General features: G+C 35.8%; 1 protein-coding gene across 6 annotated transcripts in view; it reads right to left on the bottom strand.

Annotated features, from left to right (window-relative positions):
- Positions 1–22,343, bottom strand: part of ATRNL1 (attractin like 1) — a 522,221-nt gene that overhangs the window by 208,978 nt on the left and 290,900 nt on the right. For all 6 annotated transcript variants that reach the window (XM_027884890.1, XM_027884885.1, XM_027884886.1 and 3 more), the window contains exon 26: positions 4,708–4,786. In XM_027884890.1, coding sequence (XP_027740691.1) covers positions 4,708–4,786 — 79 coding nt within the window. The remainder of the gene's footprint in view (positions 1–4,707; positions 4,787–22,343) is intronic.

Raw genomic sequence — 22,343 nt, 5'->3', positions numbered from 1 at the left:
TCACAGCAACAGGTTGTCCAGAGAGGTGGATGCCCCATCCTGGGAACATTCATGATCAGGGTGGATGGGGCTCTGAGCAACCTGGTCTAGTTGAAGTTGCTCATTGCATGAGTTTGTTAGTGGTCTCAGTGTAATTCAGCAAAAAGAAAAGCTCGACACACTGTTAAAAAAGAAATCATTTGGATGCAAATTTTATCTGCAGTGCAGTATCTTTCAATCAGAAAAAGTTCATGAGACAAAACCTTTGAGCCACTACAAATCTGGCAGGCAACCTATCAAGCTTTTCAGGAAAATGATCTATGAACAGATTCTCTTGTACCCATTCTCAACAGAAGATTGAATTTATATTTTAGATATGAAACATGCAGGGAAAACAAATAATATTTTCTTCAATTTTCTGATTTGGCAAATCTGGCTGATATATCTTTTCTTGTATAAAGGAGGAAAGCACAGTCAGATTGAAGCTTCATGGATGGGCTCTTGGGTGAATTCAGGGTATAAAATGCAAGAGGCTTAACAAATCATTTGGGAGAAAATGACAGCTCTCAGTTTTTCATCCAGTGAACTAACAAGTCAAATTTTACTGAGAAACGTACTAGTAGAAAGATTTGTGAGTCTTTGGAGGAAAAAGAAGGATGGGAGATTAAAACCTATAGTACATATCTGATCTATTACTATAGTGTGGGACTCTTTTACAAAATGCTTTGCTACTCTTAAACATTTAGGAACTCCTTTAACTTCTTTGACAAACAGGTCTATCTTGTCCTTTTTCTACTCCTGCATGAATTTCCATGCTTACCTGTAAATTTTATCCTGTTCTGTTATGAACGTTCCAAGTTCCTTCTGTTTTGTTTTTGGTTGGTTTGTTTATTTTTCTCAAGGAAGACAGTGCCATAAGAATTATGCTTTGGAAATCATCTCATCATATTCTCTATTATTCTTTTTGAGGATCAAACTCTCTCAGATGAGCAATATTCCACTATCTTACTTCAGCCTTTCTTAAAAACCTTTTCTAAAATGACACAGATCCATAGGAGGGATGAGTCGGGGAAGGTGTCAAGGGATGCCAAGCAGGAGGCTGTTCATGTTCTCCCGCTCAAAGTTTCATTGATCTTTTTGGAGCTATAAAATAAAAGAATGATACTTTCCATTTTCCCTCAGTGCAAAAGGTGAATAACTTTGATGGTAAGACAAAGTCTATCTGCTGTCTCTTGCCCTTTCAGAAGGCAGGAGAGAAGAAGAGAAGCTTATCCAGGAGTTAAAGTATAAATATAGATGTTCAAAAAGCCTTAGATAAAGTATATCTTAAGACACAGCAATGCAGGCAAGAAAAAAATTAGGACCAAAATTTTGTTATGAGTAAAAAAAAAAAATAAAAAAAAAATTACCAAAACTCAAGGAATTGACTTAGGGGAAAATTATTTCAATTAAATAAATTGAAAGACCAATAGCTACAGGAAAAGGGAGTTAAATTCAGTATTGACAAACAACAGTTAAAGTATTTTGGAAGACTATCTACATATTTATTTTCTGATATATATATACGTATATGTATGTATATACATGTAACAGTTTCTTACATATACATATAATAGAGCCTAAATTAGAATTTCTCAGTAGGATTCAGGCAGTGCTTTGCAAATATCTGTTGAATGAACAGTGAATTAGGAAAGAAATTGGAGAGAAATTTCTAAATTACTGGGAAAACTGAGGCATTCCCAGTACACAATGCAAACAACTTGCTCTTGCTTTGTGTTGTACTGGGGCCGTGCTACTTTCAATTTGGAATCAGTAATGTAGTCAAGCATTAATCACAAGGCAAAACAGCACAAGGTTCTCAATTTTCAGCTGCACATGTGATTCTACAAATCTTCAAAAGATTACTGGCTTACCTCTGCAACCTGATGAAATTCATTACTAAGAGATCACAAGAAGTGGATAGCAATGTTCCTCCTCCTTTAGGGGAAAACAGACTGGGAGGAACAATAAATGGATGCACAGCTATGAACACTTCATGCTTTGCTATATTGGTTTGTGTGCTTGTTATATTTCACTTCTTACTGTAGTTTGTGTTCTTATTGAGGGCAACATCTAAAAAGTCAAACATTCTTGTGTTTCATGACTGATGAAAGAAATTAAAAGCTCATCTGCCAGGTCATGGGCTTTAAAAGCAGATATTTCTGAAATCTTTTCAACAATAGGTTGCCTCTACTTTTATGTTGTTTGTACAATTTATCTGTATCACCTAATTGAAAACCTTATAAATATGGCTCCATATTAAAATAAGTTTTCTGAGCTACATTAAAGAAAACACAGGAAATGTTAACACGAACTTGTACTTGATGTGTACTGCAGCTCATGTGCAACACCAGAATGAAAATAAAGGAGAATGTTTTAAACATTTACAATTAATTCATAATGCTACCACACTCTAGTTATGACAGAAAACAAAGTTTCTCTAGTTAAGTTTAAGGAAAGCCAAAGATCAGAACCAAGCATGAACTTCTGAGACTTTTAATCCCCTTGCCAAGTACGTCTTTCTGTTTTGTTCTTCTGAAGTAGCTGATTTGTGGTAATGTTGCATTTATCAACCAGCTTATATGAACTTTCATGTAGTCTTAGAAATGTTTTTGGTGACATTAGGAGAATAAATCTTGGAAAACTTCAAGAAATTTTTATATGAGAATGTGTTCTTTATCAGATGATGCCTAGAGACAGCATTAAAAATACATTTAAAAAATACAGGAGAGTAACCACAGAAAACAGACTCGACTTCCTAAGTCTGTAAATGGGTATATTTGTGTTTGTTCTTAAATGCATCAATAAAACAACCTCATTAACATGAGAGATTAAATCAGTGAATGACTACATTCCATCACAATAAAATTTTGCACAGAACTTTTAAGTACTGAGACAAAGTTGAATGAAATATTAATAAGTTGAACAGAATACTGTCGTTTAAAGTAACTTTTATCTGTGTTTTGCAAGTAATAACAAATAGATGAGCATTTGCCCTTAGAGTTTGAAAATGCTTAAAAATATTCATATGAATTTAAACAATACCTAAAGGAAATAAGTGCTGATAATATACATTTTTCTTTGTAGGACCAGTTTAAGGTAACTCTTGGTATTAGTACACTATAATTTCAGTGAAGGAAAATTATAAGTGCTAGTTACCTGGCACTTTTAAAGCATATATAAATTCACTGCATATATACAGTTAAAAAAAAAAAAAGTTATTCAAACATTCATAATGCCTGTATACGAAGAAGAAATAATTAGGCAGATGAAAGACTGTTCTTTAAAAAAAAAAAAAAAAGAAAATCAAGATTACAGTTCATTAAGCAAGTGCGCTTTCCAAAAATGATCACGATTAGAAGCTCCAAGGGTGTGAAAAATCACTGTCTAAAAATTATAGATCTTATTTATGAGAACAAAATGAAATACAACTACTGTCAGTAGAAAATCATGCTATATACATGTAGCAGCATTCATAACCAAAGCTTGATCTCATCTAAGTGTTATGATTTATTAAAAAGGTAAGACCAAATATTTGGGCCAAATTTTTGAACACAGCTGTAAGAATTTAAACAACACCAGAACAAGGCAATTTAATGCATGAGTGTTTATTAAAGGGCTTCAATTATATCACGGTTTTAGTGATGGACCTACTGGTATTCACAGAGATAGAATTTTTCTCAGAATTAAAAAAAAAATATTACAATTACAAAAAAAGGAGATAATAGAAAGGAAGAAAGTATAAGCTCTTTGCAGAGAGGGTTTTCTCCTACTCAGTGTTCCAATGACTGTTGATAAAAACACAGCATGTCACAACATTAAATACATTCCCAGAAGCCTGAAATGCTGCACTATGATCCTCTGTTCATTCAGCTTACCAGTGTTCCTGCACCACTGTTTTGAGCCTATTGTGAGTGTTGTGATGCATTAAACAGCAAAACCAACCACTCAAAAGAGGGGTTTCAGCACTGGTGCAGCCTCACCTTGAGCGCTGTACACAGCCCAGCAATTTAGGAGGGATGTGGAGGTACTCAAGTGCATCCAGAGGAGGGCAACAAAGCTGGAGACAGGGCTGGAAAAAATGTCCTGTGAGGAGCTGCTGAGAAACCTGGAGTTGTCTAGTTTGGAAAGAAGCCCAAGGAGCAATCTGATTGCTCTCTAAAGCTTCCTGATGAGGGGACAGGGAGAGGGAGGTGCTGATCTCTTCTCCCTGGGCTCCAGGGATAGGATGCATGAGAATCCTTCAAAGCTGCAGTTGATTGGACATTAAGAAACATCTATTTACAGAACAAGTGGTCAAACACTGGAACAGGCTTCTTAGACAGGTGGTCAGTGCCCCAAGGCTGTCAGTGTTAATGACATTGTTATTTGGACAATGCCCATGCTTTAACCTTTGGTCAGCTCTGAAGTGGTCAGGCTGGTTCCCTTGTAGTTCCCTTTCAACTGAAATATTCTATTCCATTCTAAATATGCCATCATAAAGAAAATGTAGCTTTCTGCAGCCTAGTGCTGCAATTTATCTAGTTTTTGACAGGTGAAGAAACAAAGTTTTCTTCTTCAGTATAAAAAGTCAAGGGTATAAAAAGGATATTTAAATTCCATATACAGGAGAAAGTGGAGGTGTGATTGTTCACCAAAGTTCTCAACTTATTCTGAAATATAAAGCTACTACAATAAAGTTATTGATACCTCTCTTCGTCGAGAAGCCCAACAGGTTTGTTTGATTTTCCAAACGACAGCAGCTACCAGCAGTAAGGATAAGAAACAACTGCAAGTACAAAAGAAAAAAAAAATAATTGTAACACAATGGTGTGAAAAAGCTTTTGTTTTATGGTATCAAAGGTAACAATAAGACATTTAAGCATGGGAAAAAAAGAAAACCCAAACCACAGAAAACAGAGGAACACTAAACTCTACCAGGATGACAAACAAGTCAATCATCAATGCTCAAAGTCAAAAGCAAATGCACAACTCTAACACCATAGTTGTCTCCTGGAAATGTCATTAGTGTCTCCATCAGCATGGGATAAGCTCCATAACAACTGACCACGTATCCACGAGTCTCAACAAATATACAATGCAAGTTCCACATTTAGTAGAAGGGAAAAGAGGATGAAGTAGATCAAAAAATGATACTGATTTATATTTCTCTCACTTGGTAACTTCTGAATAATTTCCTGCGATGCAGGAGTGATAAGTATGCAGAGAATATAATTAGTTTGAGGAACTGGGTTTGCACATGACAATAGGCCTGTTTTATCATATGAGTATTTCTGTGAGCATTGCCCAGGGAAAACATCTCCAAGGACATCACCACATTACAGTCCCAAAGACACAACAGAAGAACTTAAAAAAATAAATTATTAAACACCTGCAATTCCCATTCAGAGCATATGCCTTCTCTCTGGCTTCAGTATTTTTGTTTTGTAACATTTAACCCATACAGTATTTTTGGTAAAAACATCATTGAACTCAACCTCCTTAAAGTGAATTTCTGGATACTGACAAAAGGTTCCTACAGCTGACACCAAATGTAAGCACTCAGAAGATCTTTAAAGTTTTTGGACAGCTTTTTTTTATAAAATTATCTGGATTTAATAGTTGCATGAAGAATTTTCAGTCGTGTTGGCATCTCTGCTGCACATGGTAGTTTCAATTAATACAGCCCTTTAACTATTGAATTATGCTAGGTATCCAACTTTTTTTCTTCTGCAAAAAGCTTCAAAATTTACTCTTTATTATGGGAAATACCAAGATTTCCTGAAGTAGCACAGTTCACAGGAGTACTGAGCATAAGTGCAAAACAACAGCAATGTCTCCCTCTCTTTTGTTTGAAAACAAGTACGAGTTGACTGTGAATTTATGACCGCTAGAATAAATCCAGTTCTGTTGCAACATCTTTTAGGCTTTTTAAATCAAGTACCACTTACAAATACTATTTCCCAGAAATGTTTTAAAAGGTGTAGAAAGTTGTCCTATATACTGTGCTGTTTAGGCAGTAACTGCAACAGATGCTTAGGGGCAACATCAGCATACTGACATGTTGCAATGAATTAGGATTCTGTGCATGAAGTAAGGGTAAACCACTTCACCACACTTTTCTCCTCCTCTACAGTCCTCCTAAAACCCACTAAATTAGGGAAACAACAGCAACTCTGAAATTATGAACTCAGTGCTTCTGCAATTTGGAAAAGGTTAATACATTCAAGACAGCTGGACACAAGAAACAAAGAGCTCCTTGCGCTGTGTGACTGCTTTATTATGACTAGGAACTGGATCTCTACCCTTAGAAAATCCTGCCCTACACATTTATTAATTTCTTGCCGTTCTCTTAAGTTAGTAGAATAAAATATATTCATGGTTGTGGCTGAAAAAGTTCAGACAAATTGATTCTGGGCTTTGTACATCAGCGGAGCTGGGTCACAGGCTGAATTTTCTTGTTATCAGTCAAAACATCAACTAGTTTCTATGCAAAGTCAAAATCAGAAATGAGTATCTCAAAGACACACCCATAAAATACTATAAATCATTGGAAATTGATTATAAATTGATTATAAATCATTGAAAATTACAGCATTGAAAATGTGACTTTTTTCTAATCTCTTCCCTGCAAGTAATATTTTACTTTCTTCTAAAGGTTCTTTTTGGTTTTTGTGTTTGTTTTTTTTTTAATATAAATAGTCAGAAGGAAAAAAAAATCAAAATTCATGTTAATGATGAGAAAAAAGACATGGAAAATAGATTTTGTCAAACTAACCTGGTTCCAGGCTGTGGTGAGATAATAGCTTTGGTTTATTTAGGGCAATAAAAATTAAAGCTGACTGCGAAGGATCTCACAACATCGAGTGACTTGGCAATAAAGTGAGAGAATGAAATTCAGTGCCAGTGAACTGAAGGCAATGTGCACAAGGAAAAAAAAAAAATCAACAACTAGCTACAAATACACAATGATAGGTTCTAAATTAGCAATTACCACTCAAGAAAATGGTCTTGAAGTCATTGCAGATAGTTCTTTGAACATATCAAGTGAATGTTTAGTAGCAGTCAAAACAGAAAATAGGATGTTAAAAGAGATTAGAAAAGGAATAAAGAGCAAACCAGAAAGCATTGTGATACCACTGCATAAATCTATAGTATGTCTGTATCTTGAAGCAACCATTGCCTCATCTCAAAAAAAACTAAGCTGAACCTAAAAGGTATAAAGGAATCCAGTCAACATGGCTGGGGAATGAAATGGTAGTAGAAATAAGTTCTTTTGAGCTTTGAAACAATAGGGAGTTGAAGTGAGACATGATGAAGACATTAATATCACAAGCAAAAATATAACAGCAGGATTGGTATAGACGGATGCTCTCCAATCCCCCAGTATAATTCTTAGCTCCTTCTTGTGACACAGGTTAAACAAAAAAATTAACAAAAAAAACCTCAACAAAATTAAGCGCAGTGCAAAATAAACTAATTAAAAATTGGATAAAATAGGAATTTTCAGAAGGGGATCAACACCAGAAAAGGAAATTTCCAGATATGTTGCAAGGTTCCCAGAGTATCAGATGCAATCAGTTTGATAGGACAAATATATTATAGCTGAGAGGTCTATGCATGACCCAAAGACTGAAAATAAAATGGTTAATAATGGTTAATGGCACAGAGGATAAAGAGATTGTACAATAGTCAATATTTACTTGGTTTTTTTATACACAATTACTGTTAAGTTACACGTAGGAGGACAAGGAATCCAGGCCTCATTTACATTGCAAATGATTTACTTTCCTCTTGGAATGAAGCAATTCCCAAAACAATTTAGAGACCAGTGTGAATGACCAACTCAGTATGAATTACTACTGGGATCTGAAACAAAGAGGGTGAAAACAACCTTTCTCAGGTGCACAGCAGTAAACAGCACTTGGGAGATGAGTTTATCACTCTACAAGGTATTATCAAAACAGATAATATCAGATTTGTTCTTAAAGTTCTGGTATTTGCATTTTTAAAGGAGATTGGAAAACATGGTGAGAATTGAGAGAAGAATCACAATAAATATTCAAATGTTGGAGAGAATCTATTACTGACAGTGACTTAAACCTAATCATTTCACTTTTCAGAAAGATCATGTGGTGGGTTGCCTACAGTGTGTATGAGTTTCCATGGGGAGAAAATACCAACACATTTATGCAGCAGCACATAAATGTTTCTGTATCATAAAATAACGTAAACTTAAACTGAAAAAAAAGAAGATTTTACTATGCTGCAATGACTAGATAATTCAAGATATAGAAAATGGATGGAGAATAAATAGAGAGTAAAAAATTTAAATGGTCATAGATTTTGTCCACCATTTCTGCCTCTCTAGCAGAGACTCACAGTGATATTCAAACAAAGAGATATATAGATAAATGCCTTTGCAATGCAGATGGTTTATGAAGTGCTGACCCAGAGCACAGAGTGAACGACTCTCTGCATTTATCAATGTAAATCTTCCCAATAAGAGAGCTGTCATGCTAAGAAACACTTAAAATCACAGCAGCCCAAGCATTATCAGGATTTTGTATCTCTAGAGCAAAGAAATGAACCCCCCAGAAGATAATGACATAGCCTTGCACAGTTCCCCCTTCAAACCATGAGGAAGAAAAATTGAAGGAAACACTAAAAAAAGCATGTTTGAAAATGAGAAACTCATCACCAGTGGCCTGTATTACAGGCTGAATGAAAGTTACCATCTTAGTATTATTTTGGAGACAATAAGCAATTCGAGAACAGACGAACTGAAGAGGAAGATGTCTTGAACATGTTTTATGCCCAATAGTGAAGAGGAAAGTGGCCAAGGAAGGGCTGCAAGAGAACAACAGGGCCTAGCAGAGAGGTCTAGACTAGGCAGATGTTCTTCCCAGAATGGCTCTGGGTAGTACAAAAAGGGAAATGCTGATTTAATAGAACGCAGAAGAGAAAACTGCAAGGAATAATTACTGTCTGCACAACTATTTTTGCAAGGTAGAGAGTAAGTTTTTAACTTACAGAGGGTACATTTAGGCATATTTAATGCTGTTCACAGAACTGGTTGAGGAAAGGACAGTGTTTTCCATAACTGTGTTTTCCAGAACTGAGAAATGAGTTTCTCTGTGTGTGTGTTCAGGAGGCAAAATGAAAACTGTGAAGGAAATTAGAGGGTATGTTGCTGCTTGGTATGTGTAAATCGAAATAAAATCTGTAGGTCTTTAAAGAAACTCAAATTACAGGAATAAATAGAGGGGAAAATCTGTGAAATGTAATGGTCAGCATGTTTAGACTAGATGAATTCATGACGCGTTTGTGCCTTAAGCTCCATGAATGCATTATAAATACACTATAGAATTCCATATTTTCATTATATATTAATGCCTATAAGTTACCTATTGTATGAAAATTGCAATTGTGTTAAAGTGAAATAATTCACCTATTTTTGCAGTGATGTAAAAGGTGCTATTTTCTGAACTAGATATAAATATTTTAGGGACCGACATTGTAAATGGGAGGTAAACAGAACAAAACAAAAATCTCTCATCTTTTGTTATTTCTTTTCTCATTCTCTCATTATTTTACGTGCAAAGAGAAATTAAAATCTAAGGAAAACAGTATGTAAACATTGATGCATGAATGACTGTTGTTCCTATGATTTTACTTAAGCCACCACTCATTTGCATAATAGTTCAATATAAATTTCCACATTGAACAAAAGCAAACACTTTTTCAAACTTTACCTTCAACCTAGCATACTTGAAACTAAAATGAAAAATCATGAAAGATTCTACTTTAGGCACCCATCACATTTACCTCATGACAGAGGACCAGGCACAGCATCAGCACCCAGCTGAGTGTGAGGCAGCATCCTTAAGCTATCCCTGGTTAAGCCCACCCTGGGAGCAGCACGTTTGGGCCAGCACACTTTGTCAAGACTGTTCTCTGGGCTGTTCAACTGTCACCATGTTTAAACGTCTGTGACAGACGTGTCCTTTTGCAGGGGAGTGTCTGCATTGCTGGTTTAGTGGGGATCTGGAGTGGACTTCTGAACAAACCCCTGGTTGCCCCTGAGGAACGATCTTGGAGCTCATGATGCAGAAGCTCAGCTGGAAGATGGAAGAACTGCAATGTGCACTCCAGACCCAAATGGGCTTTCAGGCCATCAAACTAAACTAGAGGTAGTTCAATGCAAAAAAAAAAACAAACCCAAACCAAACCAAAAGACGTGATGCACTGTGTGGGTGTCAGGTCCTCAGCACCATTTTACTCAACAGGTGATCTTCTATTTATCCAAACTGCTCATGAACAGAAACATAAGCACTCAAAATTACTTTCACAAAAGTTATTTAGGTGCATAACAGACTCATTTACTGCTCACATGTGTATATTTAGACATATTTTAAAAGCTCCAAGTCTTTTTATGAAGACAGGAGTTTGGCCATCAAGGCAACTATTGCTTAATTACTTGAATTTTGCTGTGCTGAGACAATAGTTAAATATCCCTCTAGATCTACAAACCTCTTGCCCACTGACATCACTTTCTTTTACAAGAGCATAAAAAGGTGCAGTTCCTTAATCAGCAATCTAAACAGTGGCCCTACACTGTATTAATGTTTCTCCTTCAAAATACGATATTTTTAAACTTGACCAACAATTAATTGTATTCAGCAAAACAAATGTATGATAAAAATAATTTTAATGTAGACACATACAAAGAAAAAAGTCCCATACCTACCTAATGTTTTAAATTAATACTGCAAAAGTTTCCTAACAGATCACATTAACTGTTTTTCTAAGAACTGCTTTCCTAACACATTATTTACTATCTTTTTTATTGGCAAATAGAGCACATTTTAATTGATATGTTATAAAGCAAGCACAATTCAAAAATAAAAATAATTGAACAATTATTTTTCTAACACCATGACTTCAAATAGCAATTATTGTCACAGCAATTGATTTCTCTCATTGTATTTGACAAGAACATTGTGTTTATGATTATGATGTGCTGGGTTCAGCCATCCTTGTGTTAACTGCTATACACATGGCAAGCAGCTCCAGAGATTTCAGCAGGATTATCTGAAGCACAAAGAACTTTAAATGTAATATTAGGAGTCTGATATGTATGACAGAAGTATAAATTCTTTAATTTTTTTTAATGATTAATTAAATTGCTCTGAATCATAAAGTTTTATAAACATCATTATAAGTGGGACTGTTTCAGTGATTAGCAATTCTGAACGATTCTCGGAATCAAGTGTTATAATTATGAATTAAAATGTGTAAAGACTTAGTGGAAAGTAGTCTTGGCTAGCAAAGAAGGATGTGTATCCTCCAGTTGGTGGTAATGCACTGTGTGGGGTGAGGGGAATCAATCTTGGCTGCAGAGCCAAGACACATCAGGCAGTAGTGCTGAATTCCTGGTCTAAGAGAGCTCTGTGTGGCTGGCACAGCCAGGGAAAGGCACTGCTGACTCAGCCAGCATTGCCATTGAGGGGATTCAGGAATATCCTTCTCTTATTCTTGCTACTCAGGAGAAATAATACCAGCACCAGCAGCTCCGTGCACTGGCTCCCACACTCCATTTCCTGGAACGATCAGCTGATAGCTGCAATCTTTCCCTCCTCAGCTACGAATATTTTATTGTTGCACATCCTTAAATATGGCAGGGCTTTCTCCATCAGCTTGGATCTATGCTCTATTCTGAGTGAGGTTTTTCCTGCGTCTGTTGTTTTAACAAAGCAACAGTTCCTGAGTTTCAACTTTTCCCCTGCAGTTTCTTCATGAGGTAAAGGAGTCCAAGGGAAATTTAATTCAAATGAGAACTTTATAATCCAAAAGCCGTACAAAGGGTTCTAGCACTCAGCTCTTGCTTTCCAAACTGCAAAGTGAAAGAAATGCCTGAATATGAACTAAATTACCTATGATGGTATTTAAATCTTCAAGTATTACCAAAAATCATTTAAATGCAAATTTGTATTTATTTATTTGTGTCTCAAATGGAATTCACACCAGTTAAGCAACACCTTTCAAGTTCATTTGAAACTAATTACATGGATAATTCTTCTTATCCAGATGACTGATTAAAATGTTATTTTTGGATGCAGTCCTGAAAATCCATATATTCCTGTAAATAATTCTTGCGTAAAGAGCCTCGTGAAAGTCACACAATTGCCTTTAAAATCCACTTCTCACATGCCCACAACTACTAAGCTTATAAAAAACTGTTTAATAGTTAAAAAGGAAAATATATGGCCTTCTACTAATCTGGTTGTCCAAGCAGAACACTATGTTTGGTAAGAATGCAAGAAAAAGGATATCCATGCTAGATTTGTTTTACTGTGTCATGGTTGATTAACCAGGAACAGCATCTGCACAGAGATACAGTTCATAAAATTACTGACCAAGGTTTTAAGTGAAAGATTTACAGACACTACAAGAGTGTAATGAAAATAGCTTAGCTCATGGATTAAAAAATACATTCATATATGGAGAGTCAACTGGAAGCATTTTTCTTTAATACACACAAAACTGATCTGTTTGTCCTTTTCTGCAGTTCACACAGCAAAGGAATTGCCACGACCATCTCTGTAGGTATAGAAAACACTAACATACAGTTATTCCAAGGTGATAAAAGGCTGTGTTATTTAAAAAAAAAAAATAAAAAAGGCAAAATAATAGGGTTTAATGATTTTAGATACCTGCTTTTCAAAACAGCATTCTTCAAGGCCAGCCTAACACTACCAAATATCACTACAGACAACTTGCTAAACCTCAACAAAACATCAAACATTTGTGAAGATTTCCACCCAGAATCAGAACAGTTCCTCTAATTGAGGAGAACAGGAGGACACATCTAAAGAATTCCCTAGTCCTGGTGTAGGAAAATACTGCAACTCTTGTATTCGGAACATCTCTCTCTTAGAATCACACACAAACTGAACACTTCTGTCTGGAAACAGATGTAACTGGTACTTATTCTCAGAATAAAATAAAAGGAAGAAGAAGGGCTGAGTTGGAGCCATGGACTGCTTGGGCTGCTGAGTAAAAATTCAGAAAGTAAGACAACACATTCTCTTTCCCCAGCAGATGAGATATTGATCATTGATGATCCCAAGCTTTATAAATAAAATGCTTTCAGAGACAATGGGTTAGGGTGAACCCTACTCTTGTGTAATAAATCCCTGACTTTCTGTGCAGTAGAACCAGAAAGATTAGATGTTTTTGTGAAGGAAAGCAGTTTGGCAGACCACCATAACAGATCTTTCTACGGCATTTCATCTTCCACACAGTAAATGGATATGAAGATGAAAATTTACTTCTATCTTGGAGGACTGTTATTGACCAGGGGAGGAAGACTGTACAGCAATCCCTCAGAAAGCAGCTCATTCCCTGGTCTGATGAAGAAAATTACCTGGAAAACACAGGGCTGTTTTAACTCAGGTTAAAGTAAAGAAACCGACCAAAACCCCAGACCATTGATCTTTACAGGTTTCACAGAACTGCATCGCTACACTGGCCACTGAAGGGCACACTCAAACATGAGCAGAAGTTCTTAAGGGATGTTTTTTTAAAATTATAGACAGTGCCTAAATCTCAGAACTTGCAATTCCATTTTTGAATCAGTAGTACTCTGGTGGGTGAGGAATTTTATATCCTCTAGCAGTATCGGACCCAAACATCATTTCTCACAACGTGTGACCTGTGTTACAGCTGTATCTTAAAAAATATTCAAAAAGTCAAGCCCCTTTAAGAAATCATCTCATATATGGCTACATGCTCAATCTTCTCAAATACCTAATCAAACAATTTGTTCCAACTTCACAAAGGTAGAATCGGTTTTTAGGTGCTTCCTGAGCAACTCTAACCTGGCTGTGATCAGGAGGTGATACCATCGACCTGTTGCAGCTGAATTCTATTGCATAGTTTGTACCCTTTCTTTTTTGAGCAATTCTCATTAACCAATCATCAGGCCATCAGTAACTGCCCAGCCAAACAACAACCAAAAAGTAAGGAAGGGCATGTGTGATCCAAGCTCAGTATTTCTTCCACAAAGTAAGCCTGAATTATCCCAATTATACTATTTTCTAAAATATCTAAGAAGTTTGCATCCCAGAAGGCTGGACCATTTATGTATCTACACTTTGACTCCACTCAAAAAAATTTCCAGTGAGTGAAATATATGTGAGTATACATTTGATACATACAAAACTAAAATATAATAAAGTAATGTAGGTATTATGGGAGGAGAATGGGACTTTTAGAATATGATAATTTTACTACTCAGATAAGCAGAAAAATAAATAACAACAAAAATCAAAGACAAGTCTATGAGCTGCTTCTACTCAAGTAGTTCCACCAAAAACACCTGCACTCTGTGGGGCAGCACAGTATTCATGGAAGGCATTCATGGATTCCCCCAAGCACCCACACTCAGCAGCACAATGCATTGCCTGTGTGTACAATAAAGTGTAAACAAAGGTTTAGATCCCCAGGCTGAGGTTCTCCAGTTCTTTTGCATGTCAAGTGCAACTTGTTTGGGAAGTAATTAAGACCTCTTGTAGTAAAAGACGCTTGGCTTGTTGCCTTTCAGTGCCCCACTGGCTGTGGTAAATGTTTGTGATGGGAGCAGCCTTTCTGTTTTGAGACTGGTTTCGGCAGTGGAGATCTTTAACACTGCACAGGGGACAGAGGGATGGGGATGGGCAAAGGGCAGCAGTACCCCTGTGCCACGGAGCTTTCTGAGTGGTTTCCACAGGACCATTGTGCTGATACAGCCCAGGACTTTTGGGCTGCTACACATCACTTAAAAGAAATACATGGAAGGGAAATGAGCCTTAAAACCAAGACACTGCCAAAACATGCTCAAAGTCTCTAAGCAGCGCTTTATAATGACTATTAGAAACGTAATAAAAATAATTTTGTTGAGGAAGATGAGAAAAATTAAATAAAACGATAAACTAAAACATCAATAATGGTATTAATAAAGCTTCCCAATTTAAGCTCTGAATGCATAACAGAAAACAGAGAGAACGAAGCAGCAATGATGTCAACTGCATTTTATATAAATTGTGTTTTAAAGTATGCAGTGGCAATGAAAAATCATATAATACATATTGGTTTATTACTAAGAACAGCTACCATGTCCATGTAAAACGATTTATTAATATATGTTGAATCCAGAAAAGCAACTTAATCCTTCCACTCCTGAGTCATAAACTCCTATAATAGTTTAAAATCATCTCTGACAACTGTCTCTGTAAAACCTGGGTTTATTGGTCTTTCCTGTGCAATGAAACATCCTCTGGAAAGTAAGGAAGAAAGAAATGTTTGAATGGGGAACTTGTAATTTGCAGGGGAAATTATTATGAAAAAAAGTATTGATCTTTTCTCATTAAGTACGTGCACCAAAATCTTATAGAGAACGGAGGGGGATATTAAATAACCTTATTAAAGAAAATAATCATTAAAAAGCAACTACATAAATGCACACATACATATTTTATATTTCTATTTTCCTACATGCATAATTCATGTATATATACATAAAGCTGTGTTTTCGTCCTAAATATACCACAAGCCATACCAGAAGCTACTACAGTAGAGTATGAATGAATGTTCAGTTATACAAATAGCTTTTATAGAACTAAAAAGGGAAAATGGATACAGGCTACATAAGGATGCTATCCAGAAAACCAACATTCCCATCTAATTCTGCCAATACAATATCAGACTAAAGTGAACCATGTAAAAGGACTCTGAAATATATTAGGCAATAAAGCTCTAGATGTGAACTTTAACTCTCAGTAGTTCTTCGTCTCACCTCTTTGAAGAAGCAAATAAAAAAGATTTACAATCGAAGGGGTTTAATCTCACGTAAACTGAAATTAATCTCCAAAGAATAAATAGAACATCACACCCATAAAGTGTGATTATGTTTCTTTTACTCATGGAAAAGACTTCCATATTTCATATAATTTTATGGGTTTGCCCTTCATGGGTGAAATACTCTATATTTCTCTCAACAAGTGATGTTGTATGTAAAATAAACCAACCCAGACCTAAAAAGAAAATAAAAATAATTTATGTCCATTGAATCTGTGGACAAATTATGAAATACAGAATTCAATATTTTCTGCAGCAGGTTTCCAGAACCATTAGAAATCGAACATATTGTTTCTATTTCCAAATAGTTGTGCTTTCACTTCAGCTTTTTTGAAATGGTTTTGCTGATTTATGTTAATTCAGAATTTATACTTAAAAGGGGAAAATAGACTCTTTTATTCTAATTACTGTCAATTAGGGAATTTGAGGAAGAAGAACTGTCACCAATGCCAAATTTCAGCAGCCTTCCAAACCAAAAGATTCACATAATTTCAATTTTTTTAATGTTTTCCCCCCATTGTTATCTTTCATTGCACTCTCTAGTGAAGCTTTCATTCTTTGATAATAACTCACAGAAACATAAAATGCATTTAGAAAGTCACATACCATGTCATCATTGTTTAGCATAATAGACTCAAATAAAATCAATAGATTTAACACATTGCTAAAATACTTTTCCCTTCATTACGTAACATTTCCAATACTTTTTCCAAAGAGGCTAATATATTTGAGGGGGTAGGTGTAAAAAAAGTCATAACATTCCTTATTAAAGCTCTATTAACATGGAATTTTCCTGCAGAACAGACAGAGGATTTGTAGGTGTCCAGGCCAAAGAGGCATCATTCAAGAAAAACACAAAAAATTCTGTGCTTATACTGGATAAAGAGTACAAAACCCAATCCTCCTCAACTTGATATTTCGAATTTCAACTGAAAAAAATCAAAACATATTGGAAAAGAAACATAATTTTGAAACTTTCAAGTGTTTTCGTAAAATATCACAAAAAATTACAGAAAACATAAAAAAACAAGTATGACACAGAATACAATTGGGCCACACATGCAGAATAAATTCAGGTTAAAAACTTAAATTCATTATATAACTGCTTTTTACTGTGTTGGGCTTAGTGCAGCTTTTGGACTCCAAGGCAGAATTTCCATAATTTTGCTTCTTATCGACAAGACAAAGCATCCCCACCTTGAATCCCAAGAGATAAACCAAAAAAAAAACCCCAAACCCGCCACACAAAGTGCTTCATTTGTTACCAGGAAAATTTACTGGAAAATTTTCATTTGTATCCCAGTAAACAAAGTTGATTAGATTAATTCCTTTGAATTCAGATGTCTCTTCTCAAAATTAATAATTAGATGTAATATTTCAGCACCTATAGAAATCACAGTATGATACCGCGTTTGGCACTCTCTTTTCTCTCTTTCTGTGACATATTGCAGCTGAACACAGGGACCCTGAATACTCCTCTGCTGCCACGAACAGATTGCTCATTTCTTTGATGTCACTCACTCCCCAACATGCCACACCGAGCACGTCTGCAGAGACAGGCTGGCACAGTGCTTGACAGAGCTGCCTGTCACTCGCTGTAATGGTCAATGACATTATTGCCTGAAGGAAAACACTAGTATTTGTTACTTCCTTTTATTTTTTTTGTCGTTGTTTTCCTTCATCGGCTTTCACCTCACTTCACTGTGTACTTACGTCTGGGAACGAGACTTCGGAAGTTAACTTTGCAACTGGTGCGCGTCGTCGGGAAACTGAATTCCTTCTCTTTGGAATTAAAATGACAAAGGCAAAATTTGAAGCCCATTTATCACAGAGGAAAACCTGTTCTAGTTCTTTTGTTTAAAGCATGGTGGGCTGGAGTTTCATTTAAAAAAAAAAGTGACCAGGATTAAGGAGTCTAGAAGAAAAATAGCTGCGAGCACTGATGTTCTTTTAGTGTAAGAAAACAATTGACTAATCGGATTTAGGAAAATACAGTACAAAACGTAGGAAACCAAAACAAACACAGTGTGAGTTATCTATGATGCTTCTTAGGATAAAAAATATAATGCAGCTGTAAAAAGACACATCCCTAAGAGGAGAACATTGCCAGAGGTGTCTCAGAGTAAGGGAGCCCAAAAAGCACTGAGTGTTAAAAAAAAATACATGTTTTCTTCAGGATCTTGAGAAGTGTGTTTCAGGCGCCACCTTTGGAGACCTCTGTGGTGAATACTGCCACAGGAGTGGCAGTTCTGGATCCAGTGAGATTTTGTAAAAGAAGAAGTGGTGACAAGATGGGTTTTGGAGTGCTAGGCTACAGCATCACACACGATGAAGAGTGCAATTAAGATTTTCTCTTTTTTCTCTCTCTAAAAAAGACTAGGGGAAAAAAACTCTTTCAACTCTTTCTACTGTTACACAAGTCTTCACCCTACAACTACTCTCTGCACTTAAGCAATTCCAGAACTTATTTCTAGTTACTATGAACAGAGCAGAAATTGGGATTGAGCACTTCAGGGGGCACAACAAACTGCTCTCACTTTCTGTATTTGATACAGGAAGGAAGTGAGAATTCAAAAATTTAAATGCACCTACTTGAAGGAAGGAAAAGGCCACACCTGTTTTACATCAAGCAAGTACACAGGTCACCTTCAGATATCTGAGCAACAGCTTCATATTTTGAGGAACAGTGTCTGTTGAAATCAAAGTATGATAAGCTCTACTGCACTCACACGCACTCCAAATGACTCAAAGGAAAAACACAGAAAGAAGAAAAACAAGAACAAAATAATGGAATACAGGTCTGCTTACTGATGGATTAAATGACTCATCCATTGTTTTGAAGAGTAGCTGATCCAGTGGTACTGGGGAATCTCCTTTGCCTGCAGGCCAATAACAGTGACTGCCTTCTCAGGAAATATGAATGTGTCAAATAACTCTACAGCGATGGCAAAGATTTTGTGTGATTCAGAGAGTGGAAGACGTAAAGCTACATTCAAAATTTCAAAAAAAAACATTTAAAGAAAGGAAATCCAACTCAAGATTGTCCACCACACTATAGACGTGCTTGTCCCAGTGGAAGTCAAACAACTCTTTGCTTCTAAGTGAGGTGAAAACTGTTTAATGCATCACTGAGTAAAAATCAATTTTATTCTAGCCCCAAATGTAAAATCCATTTTGCTAAGATGACTTGATTTTCATGTTACCATAAAATATACTAATTTAGATTTATAAGACTCCTACACTTTCTGAAGACACAGCCATGGTGGATGAGATCTGATCCTGACACACTGTGTTTTGTCTTTCTATGGAGATCAGTATGGGATCTCATGAAGACAGGCATGCCAAAATCTAGCACTAATTTATTTTAACTAATTCATTTTAACAAAAACAAATAATGAAGCCAGGTATAGAGGGCAAAGAATGCTGGTAGGGAGAAGGAATTCTCCCACTGCACACAGTCGTACATATGGGGTTAATCAACCTGGTTCTTCAGTATCTGCTGAAATTCCTATTGCAGCTCATGCTTGTCCTTACCTAAATGCCCATCTCCTCCTCCTGCAATAAACACTAGGTATATTTGGAATATTGTTTTCTCTCATTTTTATTGCTCACAGAAAGCTTTATCAGAAAGAATGTACCCCTGATCCTAAATGACATAAATTTTTACGGAATTTCTAAAAGCACACAGAAAACAAATTTTAAAACTATCTATATTATTTAAAAATGCTCTACTTATTAAAAATTTTGAATTCTTTAATTCATAACAGTAAGGAGACGTGTTATAAAAGTGACTAAAGTATAGTACTCCATTCAGATATAAAATCCACTGTTTCCAGCTCCACCCAGAGTGCCAGAGGCAGCGAAAGGAATAGTTCTGGGAGCATAAGGATGTACACTCAGAGAAAGTGCTGATAAGTTAGTAGTTGGTACCATCTTTTGAAATAGGCTTTAAAAAACTAGTTATGACAGTAGCAGATGCATATCATTTCCTATCACAAGTATGTTAACAGCTAACTTTTGTCATCTGCACTGATATAATGCTTGCCTGGTTTCTGTTTATGAGATAAACCCACATTTCTTACCAAAAGTCCTGCTTAAGATTATTAATACAAATAATTTTTCAAGAAATTCATAAGTGTTGTTATAAATTCTGTTATACTGTTCAAATTTTATTTAAAAACATGTTACAAAATCAAGTGTTTATTGGTTCTCAATTCTGGATTTACTCGAATCATATATAATAAAAAATAACAATTATTGAACAGTCAATTTTTGTGCAGATAAAATAGGACCTAAAGAAAAAAATAAATAATGTTCTAGAAAATAAAGCTGTTTCTTATACCATTATGCAATGCCAAAAATGTTCTGGTACCTACTCAGCTAAACCATGTATTCACGTAAGACTAGAGAACACTAAAAGTGTTTTTATCACTTATAATTTAGGAAAAATCCTCTAAACTTTAGCATATTAAGTGTTTTACTGGTCAGGGCAATGAAGGAACAGACTTTCTTTAACTGTGGGTACTGCATTTCTTCAGTGTAAGAAGAATGATCATTCACATTTGCCGCCTGTGAAATTTCCTAATGAGATCTGTACTTCTTCAAAGCAGGTGGAAAAAAAGAAGTCACACACTTTTCAATTTGTGTGACAGTAAAAGTCTTCAAGGCACTGAGGAAAGCAACACAGATGCCAAACTTTCTATAAGACAGTGAGGAACCTGCTCCTACTCTTACATAACTGATTGCATTTTTACTCGAGAGAAAAGGTCATTGAACAAGTAGATACAATGAAACCTTCCAGGAGGAAGAGAATGAAATTAAATAAGGAAGGGTTTTAAACTGTTCATATCATGGTGTGGAGCACTACAGCTTCAAGAATATTCTGCTTATTTTTTCAATAGAACTTTTACTTCTATAATTTTTTTGTTCTAGGATATAGAGTATCAGTATCTTGGTAGACCAAGCATTAATTGCAGAGCTAATTGCTGAGTTTTTGCTTTTATGTATAGTTTTAAATAAAGTTCTTACAGAACAATACTTTTGAAATAGTTTATCTTGATAGATCAGGACAGTTCTAAAAATGCTTGTTATTTTGAAGTTTCTGATTCTTCTTTCAGTTTGGAACATACAACCTATTTCAACAGTTTTAAATTATAGTTTTGAATGGCTGTTGAAAAGCTGTTCCTGTCAAATTAACCTATTTGCTGCTTTGGTTAGGCAGCCAGGGTGAACAGCATTATGTCACATCCTCAGAAACACGAGGAATACAATACTAGATGGGAGAAATGCAAATGTATGTTTATCAAAGCATGTTGAAATACGCTTCGTTGTCAAGCACATTCAAATTATCTTTAAACACAATTATTTTCTCAATCAATAACCCTAGTAAATATGACCTGTTACCAACATAATTTGCCGCACTCATAAAATACCACATTCCTACTCAGTAAACAAAGGAAAACAAACCCCCTCAAAGAGACAAAACTAAAACCACACCAAACAACAAACAAACAAACCCTTATTAAAATAATTCTTTTAGACTACAAATCTTTGAAATAAAATTTTCAAATAAGGGCTCAAACACTATCAATCAACAAGGAGAGAACTTTTAGATCTCCTGTCTTTTGGGTACAACTTTGTCCACTATTGTGAAAAAAATATAAATCAGTTATTGCTATGATTTTCAGTCATAAGTGTTCTTCAGGTTGTTTAGAATAGTGATCCTGTAGAAATAACATCCAATTTAATGGCTCCTGAAAGTTTTAATGGTGTCTGGACTGGAAATCTTTCATTCTGATATTCTGAAAAGGGCAAACTAAGTGCTTTCCCTGTATTTATTTACAACACATTGCAACTAATATTCCAGTGACAATCAACCCCATGGTTGCTTCTTTGGATCATCTACATGGACTGATTGATTGCTAGCTCTGCTGTCAGTGAGGATCCCATGCTGGGATCCTTACCATGGGATATTACCCATGATTGGACTGGTTCTGTGATAAGAGAATCAATGCACTTTAACACCTGTGAAAACCCCATGTCCATGGGCATAACACTGACAAAAAAGATACCCAAAAGGTACTGGCTCCTGTCTTGGAAAGAACCAGTTAGCCAAGCAATAGGCCTGAGTTAATCTTGGGAATGCAATGCAATTAATCACTTTTTTCAAGCAGTCATTTAATTCAGAACCAACTTAAGTTCCCCTCTCCCTTCTCTTCCCCTCTCAGGTTCTGCTTTGCAAACTGTGCTATTCTTTTTGCTTCTATATTTTTCTTAGAAACACAGGATGAGAGCTCCAGCTCCTAAACATCCTACCTATCGCCACAGACACCTTCATACCAATTCAGATGTAGACAATCACACCAGGAGAGGTAACACACTGTATCCACAGAGATGGTTTCACCACCAAAGAGCCTATAGTTTACCTTCTCTAAGGCTGCTTTAGG

This window comes from Empidonax traillii, unplaced genomic scaffold (genome assembly GCF_003031625.1).
Source record: "Empidonax traillii isolate 1590-97213 ecotype Southwest subspecies unplaced genomic scaffold, ASM303162v1 scaffold156:size1289327, whole genome shotgun sequence".
Classification (NCBI taxonomy): domain Eukaryota; kingdom Metazoa; phylum Chordata; class Aves; order Passeriformes; family Tyrannidae; genus Empidonax; species Empidonax traillii.
Note: the sequence above shows the minus strand (reverse complement) of the source record. Positions and strands in the feature narration are given on the sequence as shown.